Here is a 15,674-nt window from a genome sequence, read left to right as displayed (position 1 = left end):
ATCAAGGACAAACGTTTTCAGTTGACGTATGACGTCATTATTTACTTGTCGTGAGCAACTGTTTCGTGTCACGTTGAAATGGAAAATGACTTTGAATGGGGTATAATGAATTTTGGTGGATTTGGACATTTAGCGCTGTTGTCATTGTATAGCAGCACGCCATGAAAATGTGATGAGCTCACTTGTCGTTCGCAGTCAACCTTTGGACCATGTTTCAAGCGGCTCAGAAGCTTGGAGGATATGAGCTGGTAAGTGTTTGCATATGTGCTCGCATAATAACCCTTATCCTTCCTCCCCCAACCTCCCCCACACTCCCCCACACTCCCCCCTTTCCTTCCCTTTCCTTTGACTGACTTTTCAAGAAGGTGACACCAGCAAACTGATGCTGTTTTTGAAAAATAACACACTTCTAGGCAAGCGTATACCATAACACACACACACACTTACACATTAACCGGATTTTAGAATGAGGTGATGATGTCATTGAAACAGGAAGTCGTTTTAAAAGCCTCTTTTCCTGTTCGACATGGCGGCGTTGGGTTAAAAATATTTCACATTGAATTTGTTCTTTCCCACACCTTGTACTTATTTAGAAAACAACAACAAAATGCCACGTAGAATTGGAATAATAACCTCAATTCATTCATTTTGAACGCCGGTCAGTGTCACGGGGGTGCCGGAGCCGGTCCCTGCCGACATGGGAATCGATCCCACGCCGTCCACGTCAGGAAAACGTTCCATCCGCTACACCAAGGGTGTCAAACTCGGGTTGGTTCGCGGACCGCAATAACATCAACTCGATTTCATGTGGGCCGGACTATTTTAGATATAATATTTATAGATTTTTTTTAAATTGGATTATAAGAACTAGATCAAAAGCCCTAAATATTCTGTTTTTTTATAGATTTCAAACTGTTTATTTGAACTTTTTTTTCTTAGTAAGGGAAAACATCTAATAATCATTTGTTTTTCATTTCAAATGGATTTAAAAAAAAAAAAAAAATTATATTCAATATTAAAGTGGAAAACCGAAAAATTTTATATATTTATTTTTAGATTTTACAAAATGCTTTTTGACCTAAAAACACCAAAAGAAAAAATGGATAAAAAATTGCAATTATTGATTTAATAAGGGGAAAATTAGGAAATATAATATACATCTATAACAAGGGTGTCAGACTATGGTTGCTTCGCGGGCTGCATTAACGTCAACTCGATTTTATGTGGGCCGGACCATTTTAGATATAATATTTAGATTTTTTTATGAATGGATTAAAAAAAACTGGATTAAAAGCCCTGAATATTCATTTTTTATAGATCTAAAACAATGTCTATTTTAACTTTTTTTAAATATTTTTTTAGATTTTACAAAATGATTTTTGAACTAAAAACACAGAAAAAAATTGATCAAAAAATGACAATTATTGATTTAAAAGGGGGAAAATCAGGAAATATAATATACATCTATATCTTCATTTGAATTTGATCCTAAAATAGAAAGTCGGCACTCATGATTGACTTTCCCGGGCCGCACAAAATGATGCGTCGGGCCAGATTTGGCCCCCCGGGCCACCACTTTGACACCCGTGCGCTACACCCTCACACACGACTACATCGGAGACTTGAACGGCGCCGTAATCTGTGGTTTGACACGCGCCGCCATCAAGTCCATGTGTGCATGACGTAATTCCAAATCAAAGCCCGACAGGAAAAAGTGACTTTATGATGAGATGAAGAGTTTGAAATTCGATGAGTCATTCATTCCTTCCCCGAGCCATGATGTCACTCTCGCTTTTTTCCCCCTCATTTTCCTTCATAATTGTCCATCTTCGCCCGACAGATCACGGTCCGCCGCCAATGGAAGCACGTGTACGACGAGCTGGGCGGCAACCCCAGCAGCACCAGCGCCGCCACCTGCACGCGACGCCACTACGAGAGGTTGGTTTTCGCCCGTTTCGCGCACCCGCATCGTCGCCACGACCAATAAAAATACGTATTGCGTGCTAAAAGGTGCAATGATTAGCCATAAATTGTATAACATCCGTCTCAAACTGAACTGGAATGTATTTCCGTCATCAAAGGCGCTGGCGTTTATCCGCTTTGAATTCATCGGATGATTAGAGTCGCTTTTGCGGATCTTTTTTTTTTGCGCTGCTAATTCGCATGAGCTCATTTTTGGAGTTATAATCCCAAATTGGACACCCGCGTGGGATTAAGAAGTTGCGTCTTGACAAATTTGCGGGTTGCGCTTTGTCGTCCAAACGTTACGGTAGAAGACGGATAATTCTCCAAGCGCTAATTACAGGTAATAATTCAATAATAAGGAGGACAATGTACTGCTGCTCTAAATGGGCAACATTTAAAGGGAAAACTAATTCCGAATTATGTATTTGACAATGAAAAGACAATTTTTTGGGATGAAAATATGTGAAGAATTTGTATAAAGTAGCACTACTGTAACAATATCAGATTGCAAGATTAAAGTTATGTACGACCTAATTTGACTTTACGTGAACAGGAAGTAGCATCAATTTTGGCAATTTAAAGGTTTGCGTGAACACAAACTAGCGTTGTCGTGACACAAAATGTCGCCCAATTTACAACACGATGAGCTAGCGTACCACACGCCGCTCCAAGGGCAATTAGCCCGCTTGAATTAGCCCGGCCGGCAAACAAATGTCGCCCGATGGAGACGGCGTACGGGCTAGCGCTCGGAGGGCAATTAGCCCGTCCGCCGGCCGCCGTTCGCGTGATGAATGAGCTCGTTCGGCGGAGGTGTCTTTGCTTCCACCTTTGATCATTAGCCCACACGCAAAGACGATTCAGCCGTAGCCGTATTCTGGCCGGCGCACAAAATTCCCGCTTTTCTCCAAATGAGACGTTTGGCTTTGATGCCGTGTTGGCTTCTTTTCGCTCGCAAGGTCTTTTAATCACATTTTTGCACCGTGGCCTTTGTCCAAACAGCAGAAATTGCTTGCACACAATTGGAGTGGATCAGCAACGAATAAAGAGGAAAAAATAGTGAACAATTTGTGCAAAGGAAATCTGTTGAGTAAGATTTTCAGTAAATATTCTGACTAAAACTGGCATGAATTACAGTTCCCCTTTTTTTGCTTACCGTATTGGCCCGAATAAAAGACTGTTTTTTGCATTGAAATAAGACTGAAAAAAACTTGGTCGTCTTACATTCGGGTTATAGACATTATACCCATTCACAACGCTAGATGGCGCCAGATATCATTTTAAGCAAGGGTGTCAGACTCGGGTTGGTTCGCGGGCCGCATTAACCTCAACTCGATTTGATGTGGGCCGGACCATTTTAGATATATTATTTAGATTTTTTAAAATAAATGGATTAAAAGAACTGGATCAAATGCCCTAACTATTCCATTTTTTTAATAGATATAAAACAATGTTCATTTGAGCTTTTTTTTTCTTAGTAAAGTAAAATCTCTTTTAATCATTATGTTCCATATTAAAGTGGAAAACAGAAAATATTTTTATATATTTTTAGATTTTACAAAATGATTTTTGAACTAAAAACACAGAAAAAATGATTAAAAAATTACAATTATTGATTTAAAAGGGGGAAAATCAGGAAATATAATATACATCTATACTCTTCATTTTAATTTGATCCTAAAACAGAAAGTCGGCACTAATGATTTACTTTCTCGGGCCACACAAAATAATGTGGCGGGCCAGATTTGGCCCCCGGGCCGCCACTTTGACACCTGTGAAGGCGAATACTGAACACTTTAATGGTTAATGCATTCATTGCAATTTTCTTGTTTTATTACAGTAGATTGAATCATTTACATTTTAAAAAGCAGAAGCTATTCGTTTACAAATGTGATGGCACTTTAATTTTTAAATATTCACATATAGATAGACAGATTTTGCATTGTTTTGAACGAGGCAAAATAACATGCCTTTCTCCCCCATATATTGTTATTATTTGTTTCATATAAGGTACGGTCATTATTTTCAGTACAAAAATTGAATCAGGTGTTCATAAAGTCAAACTTGAGTTTTGAAAAAAAGAGAGTCGTCTTATATTCGGGCCAATGCGGTACTTGTGCGTTTGCATATAATGCTACTACTTGCAGGCAATTAAAATGAAACACAACACATCCTTTCACTATTTAGCGATCTATCGGGATGCGGAAAGGAAAGGACAATCTTGCAAAACTTGGGAGAGGCTTGCGCACGGACACATTTTGCCACATAAGCACTTTGCTAAAAGATTGACTGGGTTGTTCAATTTCACACTCCAAAGGCTGGACAAGCCTTGCACAGAACCAACTAAGTACACTCCATTAAAAAGTCCATTTTACCTAATAACTCCCTTTCAAATCATAAAAAAAGAAGACGTCCGAGTCGACGGATTTACTCTGTGTCGTGGCGCTAACGTAGCGCTAACGCGGCTTAACGGCGAATGGGTAAACTGGTCTAATTGTGCCCCGCCCCCTCCTCACTGAACGGCTCATTCATTAGAAATAAATCAATAAGCCGAGGCGACTCGCGGCGCTTTAATGATATTTATTCCGGGGGAGAAAAAAAGGAAAAAAATAGAAAACGCTTCCCCGAGACGAGCTGTTAGGCGGCGCTCGGAATTCAAAATGAGGTCATGAAAAAGATGGCGTTCGTCACCTTGAAATAGTCTGGCCTCTTTTTTTTTTTTTTTTTTCCATACAGGTCAGCCAGCGCCTTTTAACGGCTCGTACATTTTTAATCTTGTTGTTTTTACCGTCCAATGGCGCTCTCTCGTTCGCTCTCTCGCTCGTGTCACCGGGCCGACCGGGACGCTTTGTTGCCATGGCGACGCGCCAAGCCGTTCCCAGCCATTTTACGATTTCAAAGCAAGAGCGCGGATCATCGGGCGCGTAAAATGCCTTCCCGCGCCGAGATGGTTTATCGACTCGCCGGGCGAGCGTCGCCAAAGCTTCGCTCGCTCGCTCGCTCGCTCTTTGTATCCCCGACGACGACGTTCGCTCGCCGCTCGCCACGAATCTTAATGGGGCGTCCGGCGCGAGCGCAGATGTTATTCAGTGCTATCTTGCGCTCGTCAGCATCTCTTTGCTTCGTCCTTGCCGTACTGCAGATAGTACATTGTGTGCGTGTACGTGTACGTGTGTGTGTGTGTGTGTGTTTTGTTTTGCTGTTTGACAGGAAAAGACTATTAGAGGCAATCTTCCTTGCCGTTTGGATTGTGTTAGCCGGTCGTGAGGCAAGAAAGACGCAGTTGTCGGTCGGGCGAGATGCCATTTAAGGACGTCTTTGGTTCATGTAACAGTTTGACCTCCAAAAGCAGCAGTTTCAGCATGATTAGGACGCGGCGGCGCTGGCTCGGCGCCCTCGTCACCCTCGATAACCGGAACTGCGGGTCTTCGTAAAGCTGTGTTGATGCCGATGTCCAGGCCACAATCCATTGGGTGTATTGACAAAAGAACTACATATCCCAGCAGTCACTGCGCAGTACTTTTTCTACGGAGAAAATAGTAGTCGGTCGGGGGCTGCTTGCCGTAGTTGTGAGAGATGGTGTACACTATCGACTGATTTATTTGATTTGATCGTGATAACAATTTTAGTATTGGTCCATATATAAAGCGCACTGGATTATAAGGCGCCCTGTCTATTTTGGAGGAAATTTAAGACTTATGTGCGCCTTATAGTCGTGAAAATACGGTACTCTTTTATAGGGCGAGAATATTTCAAATTAGTAATCCCTCGAATATCGCAGTAATCCCTCGAATATCGCAGTCTATATGGACCAGACATGGCCGGGCATTATCCCTTTTTTTTCCAGCGCTGAGTCTTAGTAGCAAGAGTGGCTTCCGCTTACGAATTTCAGCGTGGATTTTCACATTTTTATGAACTTTAAAATTTTTTAAAAAAATTACTAACAGTGGAAAAAATATTGCTAAGTAGCAAATTTGTGATAAGTGAAGACGCGATAATCGAGGAATTACTGTACTCTTTATGTAATTTTTTTCCCCCATCACTATGGGATCAGGACTCTGTATTGACAGATTCTCCAATGGGCGTGGGCTCAATTCCCGGTGTTATTGCTAGTGCGAATCGCCGTCTGGCTTTCTGCCCGTTTGTCCTACGGCTGACTGGCGACCGGTCCCCCCCCCCCCCACACACATACACACAACCCGTCTTGTCAGCGACCTGTAGCGCGCTCGTTCCTGCGATCTAAACGCACAACAGCGGCTCAAATGAATTTAGGGCGCAGATGGCGGAGGACGGTTGTGGAAGTGGAACAGCCTGCGGGCTTTTTCCACACATTTTGCGATTCGGGGCCCCGGCACCCCCCTTTTTTTCCCCTCGGTTCCCCGCGCGAACGCCCGTTGCTGTAATACCAAACGTTTACCAAACGAACTATTATGGATTTTTCTGAAAGAATGCATTTTTTTTCTTCTTCAGGTCTGATGGCCTTGTCGGATTAGCGTGCGCCTGACGCGGCTATATTTCTTGGCCGTTGCGTTCTCCCGACCGCAACTTCCCGCGCGTATTCGTCGCCGCTCGTTATCGACGCGGAAAACGCGGACGCTCAAACAAGAGGCGGCTGATAAATTGGCTTGAGAGGAAGTTAAGTGTTTATTGACCTCGTAAAAATGTAGCTGGTGCCGCTTCATGAAATTCCTCCTTCGACCAAAGCGCAGAGCGCCCCCGCGTGGTCATGGCTGGGAGTGACACCTTTTTTTTTTTGCATGTCTCCGTTCATTCTTAAAAATGGTAAATTAGAGGCGTGCCCCGATTATGTGATCAAGTATCGGATAAAAAATAAAAATGATAATAATAATAAAAATGTATTTCTTTTTTTAACATTAACTCACTGGCTCCCATTGAGTACAATAGACTTCCAATTCATTTTAACCTGCAGCAATATTTCAATCATGTATTTTTTTCCAACTATTACCTCATTGGCTGCCATTAACGGCAAAAAACGTCCACTCCAATTTGACAAGGAGGGCTGGCAGTAATCAAACGATCAATTTGAACGACGCCCCTTTTTTACTCCCCTTTTTTATTCCCCTTATTTTATTCCCCTTTTTTATTCCCCTTTGCTATTTCCATGTGGGCTGAGCGTGACATCAGAATGGATTATCAACATCTTGTAGTATTTTAAGCTGGAGCAAAAATAATCTTTCCCACAATGCAAATTTCCTAACACTGCTTGTTTTATTCCTGACCAGAATAGCACGTTGCTCTTTTCCATTTGGAAGTATTTCTATTCCAGCATACATATTCCTTCCATTTCTCAGTCAACCCGGACATAATCCCCTTCACCCCATATTGACATTCCTTTAACGTTGACCCCTGGCCAACTTCATTCCCACACACACCCTCGATACATATTTTGGGACAAATTCCACGTTTGCAGCGATTTGACTCTGAATTCCTAATAGAAATAATAATGATAATAATAGAAAACAAACTGCTTTTTAAGTCGGCTTGCGTTGTTGTTGTTCCTCTTCATTAACTTGTCATTCCCTGGCCTCGTCTTTCCAATAAGTCACATTTAATAGTACATTTCCTTTTTTGGCTTGGGGTCGGCACCCCGCCAGAGCAGCTGGATGCAATGTGCTTTCTTTTCTTTTCTTTTTTCTTTTTTTTTTTTTGCTGCCAGCGCTTTTTGTTCAGAAAGGAAAATAACACAAACATTCCCACTCAAGCTCAGTTTTTTTCAGGAACAAGAAAACCTTTTTTTTTTTTCCCGGTGGCCCTGAAAGTGTAAAAGAATTTGACATATTTTTACATTTGAAGATGGAAAAGGAAAGGTTTAGTACCCTGTTGATTGGTTACTGACGGATGTGAAAGTTATTCCACTTCTGGTGTCGACTATTATAAGATTTTTTTTTTATGTAAAAAATGTTTTTGGTAGATGTAAAATTGTTTTGCACCTCAGGGCCACTTTGTTTTTTTTTTAATGAAGCCATAAAAACGTCTCATCGTAACTTTGAATTTATTCGGAGAATGTCAGGACGTGAAATAGCAGATCCCCCCAAAATATTCCCGGTCGAGCGGAATTCCGCCCGTTGAAAAACAAAACAAAACATTAAACAAACACCAAGTGATGAATCATATTGGCATATTGCATTTGAAAGAAAAAAATGGCCCCGCCTCATCACGTCCAGGAAAAGCACCGAATTTTTTTCCCCCTCAAGGTTCAAATAATAGTGGTGTGCTGTCTCAACAGGGGCTAACACACACAAACACACACAAACACACACACACACACATTTTTTGGCATTCATGTGCGAGTGGATTTCCCCTAACGTGGTGTCATTACAATCGGATTACTTCTTGCATGCCAGGTATTAAAACAAGCCGCAGCTCATTTCACAAACCGCAGCCAACAGCGTACTCAAAATCTGCTTTTGTTTTTACATGATTTATAATTACAGTTATGATCATTTTATACCCTGTTTTTTTCCACTACAGCATAAAAATGGAGTTGAGTCATCACATACCGTGCCTTTTATTCTAATTGGCATCAGCTTCAACTTTTTTTTTTTTAAATGAATGTATTTATTTGTTGATGTAAAAGTGCAAATTTCCAATCATGTGACTTATTTGGTCGGGAAAAATAGCTCCTCCCTCTGCCCCTCCCTCACAGACTTCTCCTCCCCTATGAGAGGCACTTGAAAGGCGAGCAAGACAAGCCCCTCCCCCTGAGCAAACCCCGTAACCACGAGAAGGCCCCGCCCGCCAAGGTCAAAGGCGTCGCCGGGGTCAAGAAAGTCAAGGTCCCGAGCGGCGTCAAGACGGTCCGGAAGGACCGCGGGGAGATGGCGGCGACTCAGCGGCAATCTCAGGTGAGTGGGTGGGTTAGCGGGCTTAGCCGCCCAATGGGAAGTCCACTGGTATTATGGCTAAGACACTTACAAAAAAAAACGACCATGTATAGTAAGGCTTTTTTTTCTTAAAAAACAACATAGTATAGTAAGGCTTTTTTTTTTCCTTAAAAAAAACGACATAGTATAGTAAAGCTTTTTTTCTATAAAAACGACATAGTATAGTAAGGCTTTTTTTCTTAAAAAACGACATAGTATAGTAAGGCTTTTTTCTTTAAAAAAAACGACATAGTATAGTAAGGCTTAATTTCATAAAAAAACGACATAATAATAATAATCGGACATAGGCCATGTCGTCATTACCACAACACAAAAAAGCCTACTTGTCATCACACGCAGAAACTGCGTGTGACGAAATTGATGGTGCTTCTCCATAAGCTACGTTTAATCGGCAAAAGACCTAAATTTTCTTAAAAAACGACATAGTATAGTAAGGCTTTTTTTCTTAAAAAACGACATAGTATAGTAAGGCTTTTTTTCTTAAAAAACGACATAGTATAGTAAGGCTTTTTTCTTTAAAAAAAACGACATAGTATAGTAAGGCTTAATTTCATAAAAAAACGACATAGTATAGTAAGGCTTATTTTCTTAAAAAACGACATAGTATAGTAAGGCTTTTTTTCTTAAAAAACGACATAGTATAGTAAGGCTTTTTTTCTTAAAAAACGACATAGTATAGTAAGGCTTATTTTCATAAAAAACGACATAGTATAATAAGGCTTTTTTTCTTAAAAAACGACATAGTATAGTAAGGATTTTTTTCTTTAAAAAAAAAAACAACATAGTATAGTAAGGCTTTTTTTCTTAAAAAACGACATAGTATATAGTAAGGCTTTTTTCTTAAAAAACGACATAGTATAGTAAGGCTTTTTTCTTAAAAAACGTTATACTATAGTAAGGCATTTTTTCTTAAAAAACGACATAGTAAGGCTTTTTTCTTAAAAAAAAACCACATAGTATAGTAAGGCTTTTTTTCTTAAAAAAAAACAACAACATAGTATAGTAAGGCTTTTTTTCTTAGAAAACGACATAGTATAGTAAGGCTTTTTTTCTTAAAAAATGACATAGTATAGTAAGGCTTTTTTTCTTAAAAAACAACATAGTCAGGCTTTTTTCTTTAAAAAACGACATAGTATAGTAAGGCTTTTTTTTTCTATAAAAATGACATAGTATAGTAAGGCTTATTTTCATAAAAAACGACATATTATAGTAAGGCATTTTTTCTTAAAAAACGACATAGTATAGTAAGGCTTATTTTCATAAAAAACGACATAGTATAGTAAGGCTTTTTTTCTTAAACGACATAGTATAGTAAGGATTTTTTTCTTAAAAAAAACAACAACATAGTATAGTAAGGCTTTTTTTCTCAGAAAACGACATAGTATAGTAAGGCTTTTTTTTTTCCTTAAAAAAAACGACATAGTATAGTAAAGCTTTTTTCTTAAAAAAAAAACGACATAGTATAGTAAGTTTTAATTTCATTAAAAACGACATAGTATAGTAAGGCTTATTTTCTTAAAAAACGACATAGTATAGTAAGGATTTTTTTCTTAAAAAACGACATAGTATAGTAAGGCTTTTTTTCTTAAAAAACGACATAGTATAGTAAGGCTTTTTTTCATAAAAAACGACATAGTATAGTAAGGCTTATTTTCATAAAAAACGACATATTATAGTAAGGCATTTTTTCTTAAAAAACGACATAGTATAGTAAGGCTTATTTTCATAAAAAACGACATAGTATAGTAAGGCTTATTTTCATAAAAAACGACATAGTATAGTAAGGCTTTTTTCTTTAAAAAACGACATAGTATAGTAAGGCTTTTTTTCTTAAAAAACGACATAGTATAGTAAGGCTTTTTTCTTAAACGACATAGTAAGGCTTTTTTCTTAAAAAAAACAACATAATATAGTAAGGCTTTTTTTTCTTAAAAAACGACACAGTATAGTAAGGCTTTTTTAAATTAAAAAACGACATAGTATAGTAAGGCTTTTTTTCTTTAAAAAAATGACATAGTATAGTAAGGCTTTTTTCTCTTAAAAATGACTATAGTAAGGCTTTTTTTTCTTTAAAAAAACGACACAGTATAGTAAGGCTTTTTTATTAAAAAACGACATAGTATGGTAAGGGTCTTTCTCTTAAAAAACGACATAGTATAGTAAGCCTCTTAAAAAACGACATAGTATAGTAAGGCTTTTTTCCTTTAAAAAAACGACATAGTATAGGAAGGCTTTTTTTCTTTAAAAAAACAACATAGTATAGTAAGGCTTTTTTTCTTTAAAAAAAAACGACATAGTATAGCATGGCTTTTTTCTTAAAAAACAACATAGTATAGTAAGGCTTTTTTTCTTAAAAAAAGACAGTATAGTAAAGCTTTTTTCTTTAAAAAAGACATAGTATAGTAAGGCTTTTTTTCTTAAAAAACAACATAGTATATTAAGGCTTTTTTTTCTTAAAAAACGACATAGTATAGCATGGCTTTTTTCTTAAAAAAACGACATAGTATAGTAAGGCTTTTTTGTAAAAAAAATGACATGGTATAGTGAGGCTTTTTTTCTTAAAAAACGACATAGTATAGTAAAGCTTGTTTTCTATAAAAACGACATAGTATAGTAAGGCTTTTTTTTCGTAAAAAACAACATAGTATAGTAAGGCTTTTTTTTCGTAAAAAACAACATAATATAGTAAGGCTTTTTTTTTCTTTAAAAAAAACGACACAGTATAGTAAGGCTTTTTTACTAAAAAAACAACATAGTATAGTAAAGCTTTTTTTCTATTAAAACGGCATAGTATATTAAGGCTTTTTTTTTTCTTAAAAAACGACCTAGTATAGTAAAGCTTGTTTTCTATAAAAACGACATAGTATAGTAAGGCTTTTTTCTTTAAAAAAGACATAGTATAGTAAGGCTTTTTTCTTAAAAAACGACATAGTATAGTAAGGCTTTTTTTCTTAAAAAAACGACATAGTATAGTAAAGCTTGTTTTCTATAAGAACAACATAGTATAGTAAGGCTTTTTTCTTTAAAAAGACATAGTATAGTAAGGCTTTTTTTCTTACAAAACGACATATTATAGGCTTTTTCTTAGTAAAAAACAACATAATATAGTAAGGCTTTTTTTCTTAAAAAACGACATAGTATAGTAAGGCTTTTTTTCTTAAAAAACGACATAGTATAGTAAGGCTTTTTTTTTTCGTAAAAAACAACATAATATAGTAAGGCTTTTTTTTCTTTAAAAAAACGACACAGTATAGTAAGGCTTTTTTTACTAAAAAAACAACATAGTAAAGTAAGGCTTTTTTACTAAAAAAAACGACATAGTATAGTAAGGCTTTTTTTCTTAAAAAACGACATAGTATAGTAAGGCTTTTTTCTTTAAAAAACGACACAGTATAGTAAGGCTTTTTCATTTAAAAAAAGACAGTATAGTAAGGCTTCTTTCTTTTTAAATAGAAAATTGTTCACCCATTTTCTATATTGTGCATTGTTGCTTGCTGGTAAAGTGGGGACACTGTGGCGCAGAGGTTTGTTCACCTGACTGTCATGCGGGCAGTTGGCGGTTCGAATCCCGGTCGGGAAACATTTTTCCCTTAAATAGAAACAACTGTGTGTAGTCAAGACTTTCCAATAATGACAAAGTAAAGTGTAGCCACTTCATAGCGCAGAGGTTTGTTCACCTGACTGTCATGCGGGCAGTTGGGGGTTCGAATCCCGGTCAGGAAACATTTTTCCCTTAAATAGAAACAACTGTGTGTAGTCAAGACTTTCCAATAATGACAAAGTAAAGTGTAGCCACTTCATGGCGCAGAGGTTTGTTCACCTGACTGTCATGCGGGCAGTTGGGGGTTCGAATCCCGCTGTCGTTTGACTGATCACTACACTATGTAGTTCAGTATATGGATGAACCTTTTTTCTTTAAAATAAAGACTTAGCCATTTTTTTCAGCAAAACAATTATATTCCGGTCAGCCTTCGGCTGACCGGAAGACAGTTGGGGGGGGGGGGGGGGGTTCCTGGTGGCGTTCGACAGTCGGCCTGCGGCCGACTGCCGACGCCATACAGTCGTTGACTGGCGACACCGGGACGTGAACCCTCGACACCCACGTCGCAGGCAGATGACTGACCCACTACACCACGAGGCGGCCCGCCTATACATGGTCATTTGGTGCTTTTATTTAAGGAAATATGTATAGTATAGTAAGGCTTTGCTCTTTAAAAAACAACATAGTATAGAAAGGCTTTTTTTGTAAAAAAAAAAAAAACCCGACAGTATAGTAAGGCTTTTTTCCCCTTAAAAAACGACATAGTATAGTAAGGCTTTTTTTTTTAAATGACATAGTATAGTAGGGCTTTTTTTTTCTTAAAAAACGACATAGTATAGTAAGGCTTTTTTATTAAAAAAAAAAACGACATAGTATAGTAAGGCTTTTTATCTTAAAAACGACTTAGTATAGTAAGGCTTTTTTTCTTAAAAAACGACATAGTATAGTAAGGCTTTTTTTCTTAAAAATTGACATAGTATAGTAAGGCTTTTTTATTTAAAAAAAAACGACATAGTATAGTAAGGCTTTTTATCTTAAAAACGACTTAGTATAGTAAGGCTTTTTTTCTTAAAAAACGACATAGTATAGTAAGGCTTTTTTTCTTAAAAAACGACATAGTATAGTAAGGCTTTTTTTCTTAAAAAACGACATAGTATAGTAAGGCTTTTTTTTTCTTAAAAACGACATAGTATTTGTAAGGCTTTTTTTCTTAAACGACATAGTATAGTTAGGCTTTTTTTTTTAAATGACATAGTATAGTAGGGCTTTTTTTCTTAAAAAATGACATAGTATAGTAAGGCTTTTTTTTCTTAAAAACGACATAGTATTTGTAAGGCTTTTTTTCTTAAACGACATAGTATAGTTAGGCTTTTTTTTTTAAAAATGACATAGTATAGTAGGGCTTTTTTTTCTTTAAAAAAATGACATAGTATAGTAAGGCTTTTTTTTCTTAAAAAACGATAGTATAGTAAGGCTTTTTTTCTTCTTAAAAAATGACATAGTATAGTAAGGCTTTTTTCCCTTAAAAAACGACATAGTATAGTTAGGCTCTTTTTCATATTTTAATTTTTCAGTTTACTAGAAGGCAGCAGTAACAAGTCCTTGATGCCGACGATAATCATTGTCTCCTCCGCAGGACTCCAAGGCAGAAGTGAGCGCAAAGCCAGAGGTCCCGGCCGTGGACGAGCCCATCGTCATCGAGGAGGAGGAGGAGGAGGAAGAGGAGGAGCTTCAGGTCACGCTGAAGGAAGAGGAGTCGCTGGCGGGGGAGTCGCCGGCGGTGGCGCCGCTCTGCTTCAAGGAGGCGGAGTCCGGCAGGGCACCGCTGGCGCCGTTGGCCCCCCGGCCCCTCCATCCCGGAGCCCAGCCCGAGTGGCGGAAGATCAGCGAGGTCCTTCAGGCCGCCAAGACCGAGGTCCACCCCGTGGCCAGAAGCACCTACCCGCCTCACCTCCGGGACCAGAACAAACCCCCCGGGCGCGACGAGCCCTCGGAGAGTCACGGCGGAGGAAGGGCGGCCAGGGTGCCGTCGGCGTGCAAACAAGATCGGCGGTCCGTAGAGTCCGGCGGCGACCCCTTCCCGGAGAAGGACGACTACGCCGCCATCCAGAGAGACGCTCCGTCGCAAATGGCCGCCGCCTACTGCAAGACGGGCCAGGGCGTCATGTCGCCGCTGGCCAAAAAGAAGCTCCTCTCCCAAGCCTGCGAGTCCACGTCCTTCTGCTTCGCGTCGTCGTTCCGGCCCCCGCCGGCGTCTGAAAGAGACGGAGAAAAATGGAGAGGTGAGGAGGAACCCCCCAGGCGGCACGTCCACGACGGCGTCCCGGAGGCGGCGCCCGTCTTCAGGCCGTCGGTCATCCAGCACGCGCAGAGCAGCAAGCCACCGCGCGATCCGGCGCCGGCGCCGTCTCCCGTGGGCGCCCCGTGGCAGCCCTTTCTCCCCAGGACGCGGGAGCGCGACGGCGCCGCCGACAAGATCTCGGAAAAACTCCTGCGTTCCCGCGGCTTCGCCGCCGGCGACTGTTACTCGTCCCCGCACCTGCACAGCCTGTACCGCCAAACGGAGCACTGCCTGAGCCGGGACCAAATGGGCGGCTACGTCAACGGCGAGCGGGCGGAGCCCTTCTCCCGGGACCGCGACGGGGAGCAAGGTTTTGTCTGCTGCGGCCTGGAGAAGGAAGGCCTGGCGTACCGCTCGCACTACAGCGACGAAGCGCGGACCGGAGACGCCGACGACGGACCTAGGGACTTCAGCCTCTCCAAGGCGCTTTCTCAGAGGCTCTCCAAAGCGTCCTTCTGCGCCCTCCCTTACCCCATGGCGCACGTCCCCAAGGGGTGCCGAGCCTCGCCTCCCATGCGGGAACCCTCCCCGCCCTACCCGAGTCCCAAACCTCTGCTGGAGTCGTCCCTCGTCCGGCCCGCCAAACGACTCGTGGGGGAGCCCGAGGGCGAGGAGGCGCCGGAGAGGAAGCTCCGCCCATGCCAGGCGGAGGAGGCGTCCCACGCGGTGGCCCACCTGGACAAGGGCCACTCGGCCTACGCCCTGGCCCGCGCCGCTCCCCTCTACGCCAACATGTACCCGCCCGGCGGCCTGGTGTCGCAGGACGGTCTTCAACGGCACCCCGGCCTGCAGTACCTGAAGAGCCAGTCGGCGGTGTCCCCCCTGGTGCCCCCCCTGGCCTTCCACTCCATGATGCTTCACCGGCAGCTCCTGGCCTCAGCCCCCGGCCCGCACCACTTGTTCCGGCACCCCGGCGGAGCCGCCT

At 40.6% G+C, this 15,674-nt stretch overlaps 1 protein-coding gene across 2 annotated transcripts in view; it reads left to right on the top strand.

The window, feature by feature from the left end:
- arid5b (AT-rich interaction domain 5B) overlaps window positions 1–15,674 on the top strand; it is a 79,344-nt gene that overhangs the window by 61,067 nt on the left and 2,603 nt on the right. For both annotated transcript variants that reach the window (XM_077612600.1, XM_077612601.1), the window contains exons 7-10: window positions 196–248; window positions 1,841–1,938; window positions 8,630–8,828; window positions 14,045–15,674. The exon at window positions 14,045–15,674 is cut by the window's right edge. In XM_077612600.1, the coding sequence (XP_077468726.1) occupies window positions 196–248; window positions 1,841–1,938; window positions 8,630–8,828; window positions 14,045–15,674 (1,980 nt within the window). The remainder of the gene's footprint in view (window positions 1–195; window positions 249–1,840; window positions 1,939–8,629; window positions 8,829–14,044) is intronic.

The sequence above is a fragment of the Stigmatopora argus genome, chromosome 11 (assembly GCF_051989625.1).
Source record: "Stigmatopora argus isolate UIUO_Sarg chromosome 11, RoL_Sarg_1.0, whole genome shotgun sequence".
Taxonomy (NCBI): domain Eukaryota; kingdom Metazoa; phylum Chordata; class Actinopteri; order Syngnathiformes; family Syngnathidae; genus Stigmatopora; species Stigmatopora argus.
This window is presented reverse-complemented; position numbering and strand designations above follow the sequence as displayed.